Source organism: Poecilia reticulata, unplaced genomic scaffold, assembly GCF_904066995.2.
Source record: "Poecilia reticulata unplaced genomic scaffold, P_reticulata-male-v2 Scaffold_60, whole genome shotgun sequence".
Lineage (NCBI taxonomy): Eukaryota > Metazoa > Chordata > Actinopteri > Cyprinodontiformes > Poeciliidae > Poecilia > Poecilia reticulata.
Window position 1 is genome coordinate 72604 of NW_027675158.1, and position 16626 is coordinate 89229.

General features: G+C 34.9%; 1 protein-coding gene and 1 long non-coding RNA gene across 2 annotated transcripts; both read left to right on the forward strand.

The window, feature by feature from the left end:
* Positions 1-5697: 5697 nt before the first annotated feature.
* Positions 5698-8553, forward strand: LOC103460275 (uncharacterized). The gene is made up of 4 exons (XR_014086396.1): positions 5698-6740; positions 6893-6961; positions 7430-7576; positions 8216-8553. It is a non-coding gene; the product is annotated as an uncharacterized LOC103460275 (long non-coding RNA).
* Positions 8554-12512: 3959 nt separating this feature from the next.
* Positions 12513-16032, forward strand: LOC145550505 (uncharacterized). Its single transcript, XM_081604410.1, has 6 exons — positions 12513-12571; positions 13026-13127; positions 14128-14170; positions 14471-14500; positions 15152-15181; positions 15901-16032. Exons 1-6 carry the CDS (start codon positions 12513-12515, stop codon positions 16030-16032), a joined length of 396 nt encoding a protein of 131 aa, XP_081460536.1.
* Positions 16033-16626: the final 594 nt, after the last annotated feature.

Below are 16626 nucleotides of genomic sequence, written 5' to 3' on the forward strand. Positions count from 1 at the left end.
GTTCAGCTTCTTCAGGAGAATGGAGCTATATCTTTTGGTAAACTTCACTATTATACTTTTTGAAATAATTGCCCTTTTGTGCAATTCTTTGCCCCATTATTTCCTATGGTGGAACTCTCTAACTGATTTCAGTTACTTGAGTGGCCACTCTAGTAACTGCCGTTTTGAACGTTTTCTGCACTTTTATAAACAAAATTATGCTGTTCATACATATTTCACTGTAGAGAAATATTTTATGCATTAAAATGTAGCCACTAGTGTCTACTTTATGGAATTATTACTATCATTGCTACAGGTTTACTGTTTTCTGTTAAACTCCTCTGGAGTACAACCTTGTCACACTTTCTCCTATTCTTTCAATGTATTTCTTCTTGTGCTCTGTTTTTATCTGTGTCTATGCATTCTGCTTGTCTACTTTCTGTTTGCCTTCTGGTTCTACGGTTTTACTATCTTTTAAGATCTTCTACAATCTTTAATCAATTTTATAAATTCATATATCAAATATTTCTGCTTCTTATGATCCTTTTTGCTTTAGGCTTTGCTCTGTTTTACTCCTTCAAATATTTCTGGTTTACTGTTTCCACTAATTTCTTTTACTTATTACTGTTTCACTATTCAATTGTTTCAACTATTCCTGGGATTGCACTAATTTCCTGTTGTTTCAATTATGCTCTTTCTTAAACTCTGTTTCACTTTTGACTTTTTCAAATAATTCAGGTTGCAAACAAACTCCTGCTTCTGCTGAAATCTGCTATAATTTATATAATATATATAATTTTACAATATAATTTACTATTAATTCACTTTTAATTCACTATTATACCATTAATATAGTATATTCACTATTAAATTGTTTCAACTATTCCTGGGTTTGCACTAATTTCCTGTTGTTTCAGTTATGCTCTTTCTTAAATTCTGTTTCACTTTCTGACTTTTCAAATAATTCAGGTTGTACACAAACTTCTGCTACTTCAGCTGAATTCCTCTATAATTATATAGTATATAATTATATAATTATACAGTATAATTCACTATTAATTCACTATTAAATATATTAATATAGTATATTCACTATTCAATTGTTTCAACTATTTCTATGTTTCTATGCATTCTGCTTGTCTACTTTTCTGTTTGCCTTCTGGTTTTACTATCTTTAAGATCTTCTACAATCTTTAATCAATTTTATAAATTCATATATCAAACATTTCTGCTTCTTCTTACCTTTTTGCTTTTGGTTTTGCTGTTTTACTCCTTCAATATTTCTGGTTTACTGTTTCCACTAATTCTTTATGCTTATTGCTGTTTCACTGTTCAATTTTTTCAACTATTTCTGGGTTTGCACTAATTTCCTCGTGTGCTAATTGTGCTCTTTCTTACGCTCTGTTTCACTTTTTGACTTTATCAAATAATTCATGTTGCACACAAACTTCTGCTTCTTCAGCTGAATTCTGCAATACTTTTGCTAAGTTTCACTACTTGGCAAAGGATTTCTACAATGTATGACTAGCTTTCTTATGCTTTTTCCAATTTCTTACTCTTTGTTCTCAAGTTTCTCATATTTCTCCATCAATTATTCTGCAAATATGCTTATTTGGCACTTTATGTTATGTTGCACATCTTTAAATATTTCTGTTTGTGTACTAATTTCAGCTTCAGCTAATTTCTGCAGTTTGCTATGTTTCACTATTCAACTGTTTCAACTATTGCAATTTCTCATGCTTTCTTCTACTTCTTAAGCTTTTCTCCACATTTTCTGGCATTTCCACAGCAGTCATTCTGCAAATATGCATTCTCACGGCTGTTTCGCTAGGAACAGCTATTTTTCTAGTTATTATTATTCTGTCTTCCGTACGTTTTTTGTCGCTTAACTACTTTCACTATCTTTCACTAATTGTACTAATTCATATATCAAAACGTTCAGCTCCTTCAGGAGAATGGAGCTATGACTTTTGGTAAACTTCACTATTGCACTTTTTGAAATAATTGCACTTTTGTGCAAATATTTTGCCCCATTATTTCCTATGGTGGAACTCTCTAACTGATTTCAGTTACTTGAGTGTACACTCTAGTAACTGCCGTTTTTGAACTTTTTCTGCTCTTTTATAAACAAAATTATGCTGTTCATACATATTTCACTGTAGAGAAATATTTTATGCATTAAAATGTTGCCACTAGTGTCTACTTTATGGAATTATTACCATCATTGCAGCAGGTTTTACTGTTTTTTGTTAAACTCCTCTGGAGTACAACCTTGTCCCACTTTCTCCTATTCTTTCAATGTATTTTTTTCTTGTGCTCTGTTTTTATCTGTGTCTATGCATTCTGCTTGTCTACTTTTCTGTTTGCCTTCTGGTTCTACTGGTTTTACTATATTTTAAGATCTTCTACAATCTTTAATCAATTTTATAAATTCATATATCAAACATTTCTGCTTCTTATGATACTTTTTGCTTTAGGTTTTGCTCTGTTTTACTCCTTCAAATATTTCTGGTTTACTGTTTCCACTAATGTTTTATACTTATTACTGTTTCACTATTCAATTGTTTCAACTATTCCTGGGATTGCACTAATTTCCTGTTGTTGCAATTATGCTCTTTCTTAAACTCTGTTTCACTTTTTGACTTTTTCAAATAATTCAGGTTGCACACAAACTCCTGCTACTGCTGAATTCTGCTATAATTTATATAATATATTATATAATTTATATAATTTTTACAATATAATTTACTATTAATTCACTTTTAATTCACTATTATACTATTAATATTGTATATTCACTATTCAATTGTTTCAACTATTCCTGGGTTTGCACTAATTTCCTTTTGTTTCACTTATGCTCTTTCTTAAACTCTGTTTCACTTTCTGACTTTTTCAAATAATTCAGGTTGTACACAAACTTCTGCTACTTCAGCTGAATTCTGGTACACCTTCACTAAGTTTCACTAATACATTATATATATATATATATATTAGAGTCTGTGTGCAATTTGTCAGTGACGTGCGGTGAGGTTCATAGCCAGTGAGGCTTTTGTGCTGTGCTTATCAGCAAAGGGAGAAATGAGATACAGACTGATAACATATTAAGGCAGCTGTGTGGCTAGCTCATTGTTTATCTTTTAGCTTGTCTGCTTTTCTGTATGCCTTCCACTTCTACTGGTTTTACTATCTATTAGCTTGTCTACTTTTCTGTATCCTTTCTACTTCCACTGGTTTTACTACCGTAACCCCTACCCTAATTCAATCACCAAACCTGTGATTATGCTCAATGGAAAATGACAACCAAACAAGCGAGAGGTTTTATTGAAAATGAGAAACTATTAACATTTCGCGCATGCGTACATCCAGGAGGCATTAAGGCTATTCCTTTACATGCATCTATAGCCGCCGTCGCCGCAGAATAATTCTGTTATGTCAATGAACCTTAGACATGTAGATATGACTAATTCCGTGCTGTGCTTAACAGCAAAGGAGAAACCGTTAAAGTACAACTGAAAACCACGTCTGTCTCGCTCTATGTATCAGCGTATCTACTGTGTGGCTAGTTCTTTGTTTACTGTCTCTTACTCTGCATTTGTGGATTACAATGTCTGAGATCATGAGCGCCCCAGCGATGACACACGAACTGCTGCCTCATTTCGAATCTGTTCTCTGCGGTTTCTGATCAATCCTCAGCACACGAAACAAGTTACACACACACTTAGTGACAATAGAAACACAGTATATTAAACACATAGCTAAATTTTGGAAAATCTGTTTATACATTTAATGTTTATAACCATTCTATTGGCGACGTACAGACAGGAGGCGCCTGCTCTCACAAAATAGAAACCGGTGTAGTACGCGAGTTTGCTCAATCCCAGGTGAGGTTGTTTATCTATCTATCTATCTATCTATCTATCTATCTATCTATCTATCTATCTATCTATCTATCTATCTATCTATCTATCTATCTATCTATCTATCTATCTATCTATCTATCTATCTATCTATCTATCTATCTATCTATCTATCTATCTATCTATCTATCTATCTATCTATCTATCTATCTATCTATCTATCTATCTAGGTAGGTAGGTAGGTAGGTAGGTAGGTAGGTAGGTGCGCGTGCACGCGTGCAATATATCACTGTTGCCTACTCCTGTCTGTTGCAGGCAGCCAATCAGGAATCACGGAGTCATTAACACGGAAGGGAATCCCAAACAAAGAACAGCTGAGAGCAACCGAGAGTCCGGTGGACATTGGAGAGGGAGGATTGCAGTTGATATTTGGACACAATATGAATAAATGATGACAATAAAAGAATGTTTAGAAATATATATTGTGCCGCCAATTTGAAACATTCCCTTGATTTATGTGTTCCACAAATATTTGTAGATCTAAATATTTATAATAGGCTATAATATAAATATTTTAAAATTTGTCTTAAAACCCATCTATTTTACTTGGCTTTTAACTCCAGCACGATCTAGTCTTAAATTGTATGTTTGTTTGTTTTTCGACTGTAAGAGTTTTATTTTTTTTATTATTGTTATATTATATTTTAATGTACAGCACTTGTATCAGCTGTGGTTGTTTTAAATGTATTCATAGTTTAACACTTCCCACTTTGACATAAGTGGATTCCTGCATGAAACTCCGGACCGTTTTAGCGCTCGAGTAGGCGGCTCGGAAAAACTGCTTATGACATGCTAGCATTGCTGTGCTTTGATAGAAATAGAAAACTTGACTGTACTCTTTAACCCTCACTTAATGTTAATAAGTGCGGAAAAAAGAATTAAAAGAGCTGTCAGTACAGATGTGACCATGACTCTGAGGCGGACAATTTCTGCAAATGCCTTCCTATGCAGACTTGGTGTGTCGGGTATTCTCCTGTCTGTTGCAGGCAGCCAATCAGGAATCACGGAGTCATTAGTACGGAAGGGAATCCCAAACAAAGAACAGCTGACAGCAACCGAGATTCCGGTGGACATTGGAGAGGGAGGATTGCAGTTGATATGTGGAAACAACGTGAATAAATGATGACAATAAAAGAAAGTTTAGAAATATATATTGTGCCAGCAGCTAGAAACATCCTCTTGATTTATGTGTTCCACAAATATTTACAGATTTTTTTAATCAACTGGAAACGTGGGGGCTAACCCTAAATGGGCAAACACATGTGGGGCCACCGTGGAACCCGCGGAAAAACCCATATGGGACCCATCTGGTCTGGCCTCCTTTTACCCATACGGGGTTCACCTAGGCATGCTGGCAGGGATATTAATCAGAACTGGGTATATAATCTGGCTCGTGACTGTAACGTTCTAGACGTTATTTCGAGGGCTGTGAAGACGCGCGCGAGCGCTGTATCTATAAATACATTCGATCCAAGTAGCCGTTAGTCATTCTCTGTGGAGTTGGTGAAGAAGTAAGTTTGATCAAAATTCTTATTTTCCAGCTTAATTTCTCTATTTCGAGCTTCATGTAAATGTAACAATAAAAAATTAATAACTATTCAACGGCAGTAGAATGTTACAATGTATTCATTTTTGTTTCATGATGTTTCAAAGAAATGTTAGTCAGTTAATGGATTTTTTTTTTCTCCTGACAAATTTGTACTTGTTTCCCTTTGAAATTCTGGAAATGTTTCCTTTTAAAGACTTGGATATTACAGTATTTTTCTAATTGTGGAACCGGGAACCGCACACTTGAGGTCCGCGGCGCATTTAAATGTGGTTAACTGCTGGGCAAACTGTAACGGCCACCCGGGTGAGATTTAACAGGCGCTTTTAAATTGGTGAAATAATAATAATAATAATAATAATAATAATAATAATAATAATAATAATAATAATAATAATAATAATAAATCCAATAACTAACTTCTGCATTTGTAGAAATGTCTTGTACATTTTAACGGTATTTCAGCTTTAACGGACGCACCGCGGTTTCAACGGCAAGTTAAAGTCCAACGTTAAAGCTTCCGTTGGGCGGAGGCGGCCTGCACTGTTGAACTGAAATGCCGTTAAATATATTTAATATTTAATATTTCAACAGCAGCTGTTTACCAGCTACTACCGAAATAGCAGCAGCAGGTAAACGGCTGGTAAACTAACACAACAGCTGTTAACTGATCAGTTTAACAGCCGCTGAACAGCAGTTTACCTGCCGTTCAACATCAGGTAAACTGCAAGTTAGAATTATGGGCCCCCATTAAAGTGTGGAGTTCAACAGATGGCACAGTTGACTGTTGATGGGGTTTCTAATGGACATTGAGTTTCTCTCTTTTTCTTTCCCTTTAGGATGGCTTTAACTAAAATACTGTCAAAAAACCGGACACACCATTTTTTAGACCACCCCCAGTGAATATTAGGATCCTGCACATAAAGGAAGAGGAAAGGGTCATCAGCTGGGGGCTCGAAAATGGGAAGGCAAAAGTCCTACTGAGCAAAAAAAATCAAGTGGCTGTGGTTACTGATGGAAATTCAGTCACAAAATTGACAATATTTGAGGGAAATAAGAAAAACATCTTAGAGGATGAATCGTATATTTTGAGAGGATATTCTCTGAGAGGGAATGAGCCCCATTTATTTCTACATGTCCTCCCTACAACTCAGTTTTTTAAAGGTCCGAAGGTGTCCATTACTGTGGAGATTACAGCGAGGGGAAAGGCCCTGTTAGATCCGCCAGCCCCCTTGACTTGTTTAGAAAACGTAACAGTGGGGGGTGGCCTGATAAGTACAAAAGGAGAAATTGTCGAGGTATGAATTTTTATATTTCTTATAATTTTATAATTTAATCTCAGACTTAATTTGCTAGCTGTAGATATCAAATAACTACAAGATAACCTGGAATTTCCCATTACATAACAATATGTGAACTCTAATTTTTTTTTTTTTTGGGTACTTTTCAGTTTGCTGCAGTGAGACTGGTTAAATCTGGGAGAGGCGAGGTACCGATCCGTACTGCCAGGCTGAAAGAGGTTTGATAACTTGTTTTAAGATTTTTTCAAGCTGCAGTTCTCAGCTTTTACAAAAACAGATAATCTGTGGGAAATAAAATGTAGGTTCTTAATGCCATTTGCACTTAATACTGAAGATTCACTTGACAGTGAAGTAACACTCCTTGCACAGTGTTGGGTGGAAGGCACATGGCAAGAATGTAAATCAACCGATACTATATGAACCGATATTGATATATCAGATGTGTTGATATGTGATGGATCTACAGTATAGACATAAATATTTTACACAAAAATGTACAAAGCATATTGTTGTAGAGTTATCTACAAACTAATTTGAAAAATGTCAAGTTGATGATGCAAAACTAGCTTGTATGTTGTTGTGCAGCCTGTGGTCAGACAAAGTACCTTAATGGGTTTTATCTATTTATTGGCATTAGAGAACTTCTTGATACATGTCTAATTTGGCAGTCATGTTTGTAATTGCAGGGCAGCTGCACAATGCAGCTGTCATTGTGGAGAGAGGCAGCGATGGTGGAACTGCGAGTGGGGCAACATGTCCATGTTTCGCACGTGACGTGCCAAGATAATGGATATGGCCCACAGCTGCAAAGCACGGCACACACAAAAGTAGAAGTATGTTGTCAATTCCTGAAGAAGTAAACTTCATTTTAAGTTGATTTAGAAAATTTAATTGACATCTTTTAAAATTGAAGGCTTCTAATTTAACCTATTTAGAAACTTTTGAGATATACACAAAGTTTGATGTGCTACTACTCTGAGTTACACCTAAACATTTTGGTCAGTTTCAAAGTCAGTGAATGCCTTATTGCCAATATATATTAACATCCAGTTAACCATTCAATATTTTCTAGCTCAAGTCTATTATGCATTTCAAAAACAACACTTAAAGAAACGAGAAACAACAATTAACATAAATGTACTGTAGATCTGCAACCAAAATGATTTTTATAATGTCATGTGACAAAATGCTATGTTTATTGTAGCTTGATTTGCCTTTGGGGACTGTAAAATATTTTAAATATAAGAAGCACTTTGAACTTTCTGATTCCTGAAATGCACAAAATAAATGAACTTATAAAATGTAAATCAGAAGTAAACAGTACATATTATCAAGTTGTTATTTTCTTCTTTTACATTTAGTCTTGATCTTGTTTGGGTTTTTTTTTCTCGTCTTTAGATGACAACATGAAAACTCACAAACAGGATTATATTTATAATATAAAATAATATTTGTTTGTACTGTATTCACAGGCTCAAAAGGAGGAGAACATGGAAGTCATTATAATCGGTGTCATGGACACGGATGACACGAATATGAAGGAAGTCCTCCTAGAGGATGACATCACTCTACTCGTGCCAGCTGCAGTATGGCAGCCTTTTGATGGGGAGTTGGAGCATGGGAAAATTGAGGCTCAAATTGAAATCAGAGGAAGAGAAATTCAAAAAATGTCAATGAAATAATTTGTCTTCAAAGTGAAAAAAAATCTGTTAATGTTGTTATTTATGCATTGTTGTTGTTATTATTGTTATTATTATTAAATATTTAATCTAATTAAACAAGATGAGTGTTTAAAATGCATTTTGGGGTTTAAATCATGACTTCATCTGTTTTGCATACATAGGTGTTAAAAGTTTAATGCTTTTCACTTTTGAAAGATTTATATTTTTTAGCAATACATTGAAATTGCTTCTAGAGAGAAGTGCACCATTTGGAAATGAACAACATATATTTGTCATCAAATGCAATTTATTTGCTCATATTTTAACTTTCCAACTTAAAAAATTGCTTGATTGACAAAAAATTGCCCTTGTTTAACTTGAAAGAGCATACTTGTCATGTACTTTACACTGCGTCCCAAATTTCTCTCAGTTTCTTACCAAATTTGGCTAGATTTCTCTCATTTGTTCCTGATTAGAATACAACCTGTAAATCAGTCAATAGGTTTTATTGAAAGTTCAACCTCATATCCATGACATTCTTCAGCCATTGAAATATGCTCATTATTTGCTGTTGCATAATATTTTTATTCTGTCTCACTTCTGCACACATCAGGCATTAAATTAAGAATTTGATTTTCTCATATAAAAATATTTAAGAAACTAAAAACCCATAATCATATTTGTGTTGTATTAGCTATGTTTTAATGGTTAATTTTAAGAATCATAACATTATTTTCTGCCTTAAAAAATAAAATAAAAAAACTTGTTTAAATCTCAAAATTTAAATATTAAACATTAAAAAGCAAGACTACCTGCAGCTTTTGGTTTAGAAATTTAAATTTAAAAGTATTTCTTTGCTCTCAAAGAAAAATTAAATGTTATTATAACTAATAAATTCTAATTCTTTATAGAGTTATTTTAGATAGTGATGGCTTTTGGTAGGAAATATCTCTTGAAAACATCCAACAAAAAACACTCCATTACTGGTTAGCAGTGTTATGAAGAGGACAGTTCGGTTTTCTAAGATTTTCTTGGTTATATGAAGACTTTTTCTTTTCATCGTCATCTCCATCGGTGCCACAGTCATCCCCAGAGGCAAACCAGACTTGTTCATCAGATTGTTGAGACTTGAACTGTCATCTGTCCTTGCTTCCTGCATAAAAGAATGAAAAATAAGAGAGTTCATACTCATACATGTCGTAGGGAAATGTGTAATTATCTTATATACAGGAAAAAAAATTAAGTTCCATTTTAGATCTTTAAGAGGTAAGTGTGCTAAAACATTTGTCCTAGTACATGCCCAAAAATGGCAAATTAGAGAATAAAAATAATTGGTATTGAAAGAAAACCCGGTACTGACACAGTTAATAAAAACATAAGTATCCAGATATCCTGAGAAAAAAACATTGATTATAATATTTGTAGCTATCTACTGCATATAAAGAGCAATGCATTTATGTACTCACCTTGTCAATGCAATGAGCAGGTGGCTCGTCCATCCTACTATGGTCAACCAAAACAGCAGGAGATGCCTCAGCACTGCTCAGGTTATTTGTGTTCAAATTGAGGAACTGTTGACGTCAGGGCCCAGAGGATAACTTTTCACAAGTGTGTGTGTGGGTATATATGTGTGTGTGCGTGTGTAGTCAGAGGAGACAGGTGAAGCCGAGCCCCATCTGTCATCATGGAAAATAAAATGTAATAAAATCGTTTAAATTGCATTGCTATTTTCAAATAGCTATTTTTTACTTAGCTTAACTAATTCTGATTATTTTTTCTTAAAAATCGCTGGATTTTTGCATTTTCCCACTAAAATGCTCAGAAGCGAAGCCGGTGATGATTATATATACTGATTTTCAGTGAGGTTTATAGTTGCTGAGGCAACGACTTAATACTTAATTACGATTAAGTATAATTAATCAGAATCGGATTTACACATCTGGAACCCTGCATGCTATTGTTTACATAATAAAATTTCGCGCATGCGTGCAATCGAGGAGGGCATAAAGGCTATTCCTTTACATGCCATCTATATCCCAACGCAGTCACAATGAGCGCCCCCAGCCATGAGGCACGAGAACTGCCTTCCTCAGGTTGAATCTGTTCTCTGCGTTTCTGATCACTCCTCAGCACACGAATCACATTACACACACTGTTGGTGACAATAAAAACACAGTACATTAAATAAATAGAACAACCATCCTGTTTGATAACAGGGAGCTAGCATGTTAGCGAGTTGCTAACATGTAAACAAATGGCAATTCCGATTTGCGGCAGAAGTTGTGCCCATAAATTATACAAAGCTTCATTTACACCATATAAATGCAAAATGTACCAATGTGGACTATGTATCATACATTATAATGAACTGACAGCTCTTTCTATGACTCGTCACATTGTGACGAAATCACGCACAAATCAGAGACTAAATTGCAGCAAGATTTTATTCCTACTGTCTCAACACTTAAGATTCCTCGCTCAAAGCAATAAAATGATATAAATTCTACTATAAAGTAAGAGATTACAATGAAAAATGCCAATTTTATCAGTTCCCAAAACGTGGGTTTTCTGCACAAATCCAGGTTGGAGAAATCCCCCTCCGCACCATTTTGCTTTTCGCTTACACACACGAAGCAGGAAGATAGCGGGGAGGGTAATCAGCTTGGCTCGAGTGATCTTTGAAACAGGAAAGCGCCGTCGTTAGCACCTCATTCAGAGCTGCTAACAACTCATTCAGAAAGCGTGGGATGGGGTTTCATGTGAATTTCGACCCTGAAGTGAGGTTACAAAGCCAATATTTCCACGCGTATTTGATGACAGGGAATTTAAAGGGACACGCCCCTTTAAATCCGTCAGCTGATTTTAATTAGCCGTAAAACATTTTGGGCAAAACTTGTATGCGGGATAGTTTTCGAATGATGAAAGCCTTCTTTAACGGGCATTAAAAAAAATAATAATAATAATAATTAAAAAAAAGTCCTGCGTAGCGGTTGTTTACGGAGATAGCCTAAGTCGGGCTAAAGAGGTTTTAAATAAACTTTAGTGATAAAGCTGAGGCATGTTGTTATTTTAATTCATATTTGTTCTCTTGATTTTGCTTTTCTTTGTCATTTTCAGAAGACAACATGTAAACTTACAAATCAACCCAAACAAGCGAGAGGTTCATATTAAAAATGACAAAATCATTAACATTTCTGGATGTTGCTGTGGAGAAGAGAAGCATCAGAGCAGATATAAGAATGAAACAATATAATTATTGTTAATATATGACTCGAAGCGTTAATCTTCCTATACCTACGAGTCTTTCTACTTTTTCTTGCATTTTCGGCAGCAGTCATTGTCGGTTAGCAATTCTTATAATTCTCGTAGCCATTCTTCAAGACAACTTCTTGAAGCTCATAAAAAATACAATTATTCAGTATTAATCATTTTTATTTGTGGCATTATTAATCATTATTTACTTGTGTTTGTATAGTTATATAAATATGTATTGATATTATTAAATAATGTATTTAATTTTGAACGGCTTTGTGCTTTGTAATATGCTGATCATACATCAATATCAGAATATTCCATTCCTATTGTTATAGCAGTAAGCATATTTAAATATGCTGAACTATGTAATAAAAACATACTTAAAAAATACAATTGTTTATAAATGTAGCTTTGATAGATGTTTGAATATGGTTTCCAGTAACAAAAAAGCGTGTTATGATCGATTAAACGCGCTGATACGTCATCGTGCCTGCTAAACACAGAACGCTGAGTGGGTGGACCGCTCCAAGATGGCCGCCCGAGATTTAGACGAGAGCTGTCACTCATCAACAGAGCGGTGTTTATGACAGTGATGAAGAAGTGCCAATTAATAAGAGTTAAATCTAATACATTTTGAACTTTGAACAAAAGCCACAGTAAGGCATGAGTAACGAAGGGAAATAAGGAGTCTATATGATTTTGAATGTAATTATTTAAATTTTGCTTAAATGGTTTGCACCTCGGGGCCACCGTAGTAAAATCGATAATTTGGGTGTAATCCTAATCTAGCCCTCACTTAATTTTATTAACTGCGGGATGAAGGAAAAAAAGACCTTTCAGTATGGATGCGACCATGACTCTGAGGGTGGATAATTTCTCCCAATGCCCGCCCTTGCTGAAGGTCCTGCTTTAGTGTGTTAGGTGCTCTGTGGCGAGAACAAGAGTACAAACAAGAACGCGTAAACCTGCCACGGCTTTATGGACATGCGCAGTTGAGTGGCTTTAAGTGGCGTTCCTTGAACGTCACATGCATTTTTGAGCGGGGTAAGCCCCTGCCGCCTCTCCCACAGTAAGTTAAAATTTTTCTATTTAATATTTTGTTTATGACAGTGATGAAGAAGCAGTGTTATTCAATGAAAATTTATGCTAATACATTTTGAACTTTCAACAAATGCCAGAGGAAGGCATAAGTAACAAAGGGACTTAATAATTAGTCTATATAATTTTGAATGTTAGAATTAATTTTAAGGCGATAAAAAATAAATGCAGTTGTAAATGGTATGTTTCAAAACACGAGTTGTACACGAAACTTAAAACTGGTGCTAAATCTTTCTTGAATTGATTTAACAAGCTTGCAAATCCACAGTCGTAATCAAAGTGGAAATATCCGAGTGCTCCTGAATGTCTCTGACGTTTTGCTTGGCGTTCTCTGCCGTTACGTTCTTCCTTCTTCGTTTGTGCCCAACAGGTAAGCGGTGTTTTAATGGGGTCTGTTGTAATAATAAATTATAAACAATGAGAGACGGTTTCGTTGTCAAAGAGTTATTACATAATTGCTTAAGTGTGGATGTAACTTAATAAGATTGAAACAGCTATATGTAGTTTTTTTCTGATAGCAAACAATCATTAGCATATGCTAAAATTGACGGCTGCTGTGTAACTCGAATGAAAACCAGTCTATTAAGATTGAAGAGGGTATTTCCAATTAACTTAATTTATAACCATGTATGTTAGTATTTGTCTTCATGGTCAGCTTCTATTCAGCTAACTATGTATAAATTGCAACCGTAATCTCGGAGTTAATTAGACTTTCCTGTTCAACTGAAACTGGGACTGTCAACCGTTAAGGGGCTGTTAGGCCGTTAGATAAACGTTGGTTTGTTCTTGAGTTGTGCCTGGTAGTGGTGCCTTGCAGTAATCAGAACATGCAAAAGATGAATGACGGTATCATTCTTAAATATATTAATAATTGCTTCTTAACGAATCGCCATACCATAATGAAGTTATAGACAGCTAACTATCTTATTTCTTATAGGTGCCGACCGTTAGCATCACATGCTAACATTGACGCCTACTATATAACTTAACTGAAAACCGTTCTATTCAGAATGAGGAATGTATAATAATCAAATTTACCTTATGCAGTATAATTTTTATAATCTAATTTCTAACTATATATGTTAGCATTTGTCTTTATGTTCAGCTTCTACTCAGCTAACTAGTTAAAAAGAAATGGAACCGAAATAGTCGGGGTAATTGGACTTTAATTCTTAACATTTAACCTGGAAATGTTAAGAATTAATCTAAAGAATATTAATCTGTTTGTAAACCCGATTTCTGTAGTGAGTTTATTAATTTATGTAAATATTCCAAGATAAATAGCTAATAATGAACTGTGCTTTCCAACGTGTTTTTTTTTTTTTTATCAAGTCAATAATTGTGAGATAACACACAGTGTCTTTTCACAGACTGAAAGAAAACTGCTCACCGCTCACCAACGTGCTTTGGCTGGTAAGTACATTGCAAAGTTCAGCAGCCTGTCAAGCACAAATGCTTTTAACAATAAATTAAGGCAAGACTGGACATTTTATACTGCTCCTAATACATATGATAAATAATATTGATCTATTTGCAACTCGGATTCATAATATTTATGAACATATTTATTAAAATTATTTACTTTTTTTTTATTCTTGCTATTATTCAAAGTGAAACAGCAAATAGTGAACAGTATCCATTTACCAATGTGTCCGGTCGTACTGGTGGTGTCTGTGGACCCTTGGATAACTTTGTCTATGTGTCTTTTCTCAGACAGAACCCTGTCCCGACGTCCTTTGGCTGGTATGTACATTATTTTTTAAAGATAAACTGCTTCTAGATCACATCAGCAAACTGCATTCCAACATTCTCTATTTGGAAAGAATGAAAATATGACCAGATAGTGACAATGTGGAAAACCTGAAAATGTTTGACAGTTTCATTCTGAACTAACATCTCATGAACACAGAAATCTCACAAATTGAGATTGTTTAGATCAAAACTTAAAAGCTTTTTAGCAAACTTCCACATTTTGTTGAAATATTTTTTTTTCTGTACTGTGCTACCATCTTTGTGCAGTAAACCAATGTGTAATGTGGTGGTGATCTTATGGGCTGTCTAAAATCCATTTACATTACAATCTTGGACTAACATTTAAAAAAAAATTCTGTTAATTTAGAGTGTCTTAAACCAGACTCAATACATTTTTTAAAAATCTTCTCAGACAGAACTCTGTCTGAGAAATAAATAAGTTGATAGTGTCACTCCCAACTCTTATCTTCATTGCTATAGCATTTCAGATGCACTAATTAAAAAGGCCCAATTAGGGACAAACGCTCACAGCAGTAGCAGAATGATGCAACATAGGACTGCTGCTTTTTAGTTTGTCAGTTTTGTGTATGTGCTCCTGTCAAATAAATTCAATAAATTCAACTGTTGTTTCCCTCCTTTCAGACTACATTGCCCCCACTTCTGCTCAGTGAGGTGAGTACTAGCAATGTGTGGCTTTATTTGATTAAAAAAGTTAGCTGTCACTGAACACCTCAGTGATTCTTTAAAAAACACTGAGGGTTGTGTACGTAGTTAAATGTACAAGACTTTAGCATCTTTAACCTGTGTAAGACAGCTACTGAAATCATTTGATCAACAACTGGATATGATGACATCCATGTTTCTACATTTAAACCAGTGTCTGATTCTCATCACAATGTTTGAATTTATTCAGGGTCAGAATTTATGTGCTTTGACTTGCTTTTGATGGGCAGAATCAGTCTTTTGGGAGTAGGACTAACTGAAGCTACATGGAACATTTTTATTTTTTTAGAATAGAAATACTCTTTATTGTGTCACATGGAAAAATGTGAATGTCAACAGTAAGCAAAAATACATAAAAAGAACACCCTTTAATTGTTTGAGAAAGGAATGTTTGTATTTGGATTTGAATATCTGATGATAACCTAATTTATGTCACTTAGACATCTCTAATCAGACAGGTGTATGCTGCCACTTAAAAAGAACCTGGTATTCGTTCTGAACATGACACGCTTATCTTCCAAGAGGTTGTTATGAGCTGACAAGTCCAGAAATGTTTAGATCAAAGCAGTTTGTGTACAGACACCAAAGAACCTTAGCGGATATGTGTTCTGGACCCCAGAATGTTTTCTGATCAGCTACTAAGAAAACGTTTTTACACTCCCTCACAGAGAGAAGTGGATCTAGACACCTTCCTCCCTGGTGAGCGGATGTTCCAACGTGGATCAGCCGAGCTGTCACAGCTGATCCAACCTGACGCACACACAATTTTAATAAAATCATATCTACAACATTTGCCTTAATTGGATCCAAACAGGATATGTTGGTTATGCTCACATGACAACCCTGTTGTCCAAAACCCTGTAAGAAGCATGACTCAGTACAGCAACACCCTCTGAGTTGTTTGGTGGACTAATGATGAGGTTTTCTGTCTTGATGAGGTTTTCTGTCACTCACTTTAAGCTCTGATCAAGAAGGTCCAAAGCAACATTAAATTCTTCTAAAGCAGCTGCTGGCTCTTTTATCTGTTGGTATGCTGGGATACAGCTTATTTCGTATTGAATCAGTAATATCATAATCTACATTCATTGATTATTTCAATAAAGGTCATGAAACACAGCAACAACCCAATTCACACCACATAGCTTAGTACACAATAGTAGTAGCTATGCATCTCTGCATAGCTTGAACCTTTTCAGATGAAATCTGACCCAGAAACTGCTCTGTTGAGAATGTTTCATTTTGATGTCTATTGGCTGTTCTTTGTCTCGCAGGTGTTCCACGGACCCTCTTTCTCTAACCACTGTCGGAAGCATTTTAATTTTCCAACTGTGTTTTTTCCTTTCCTCTTCTTTCCAACATATCTGGAAACCATTTTCTGTGCATTTTTCTATTCC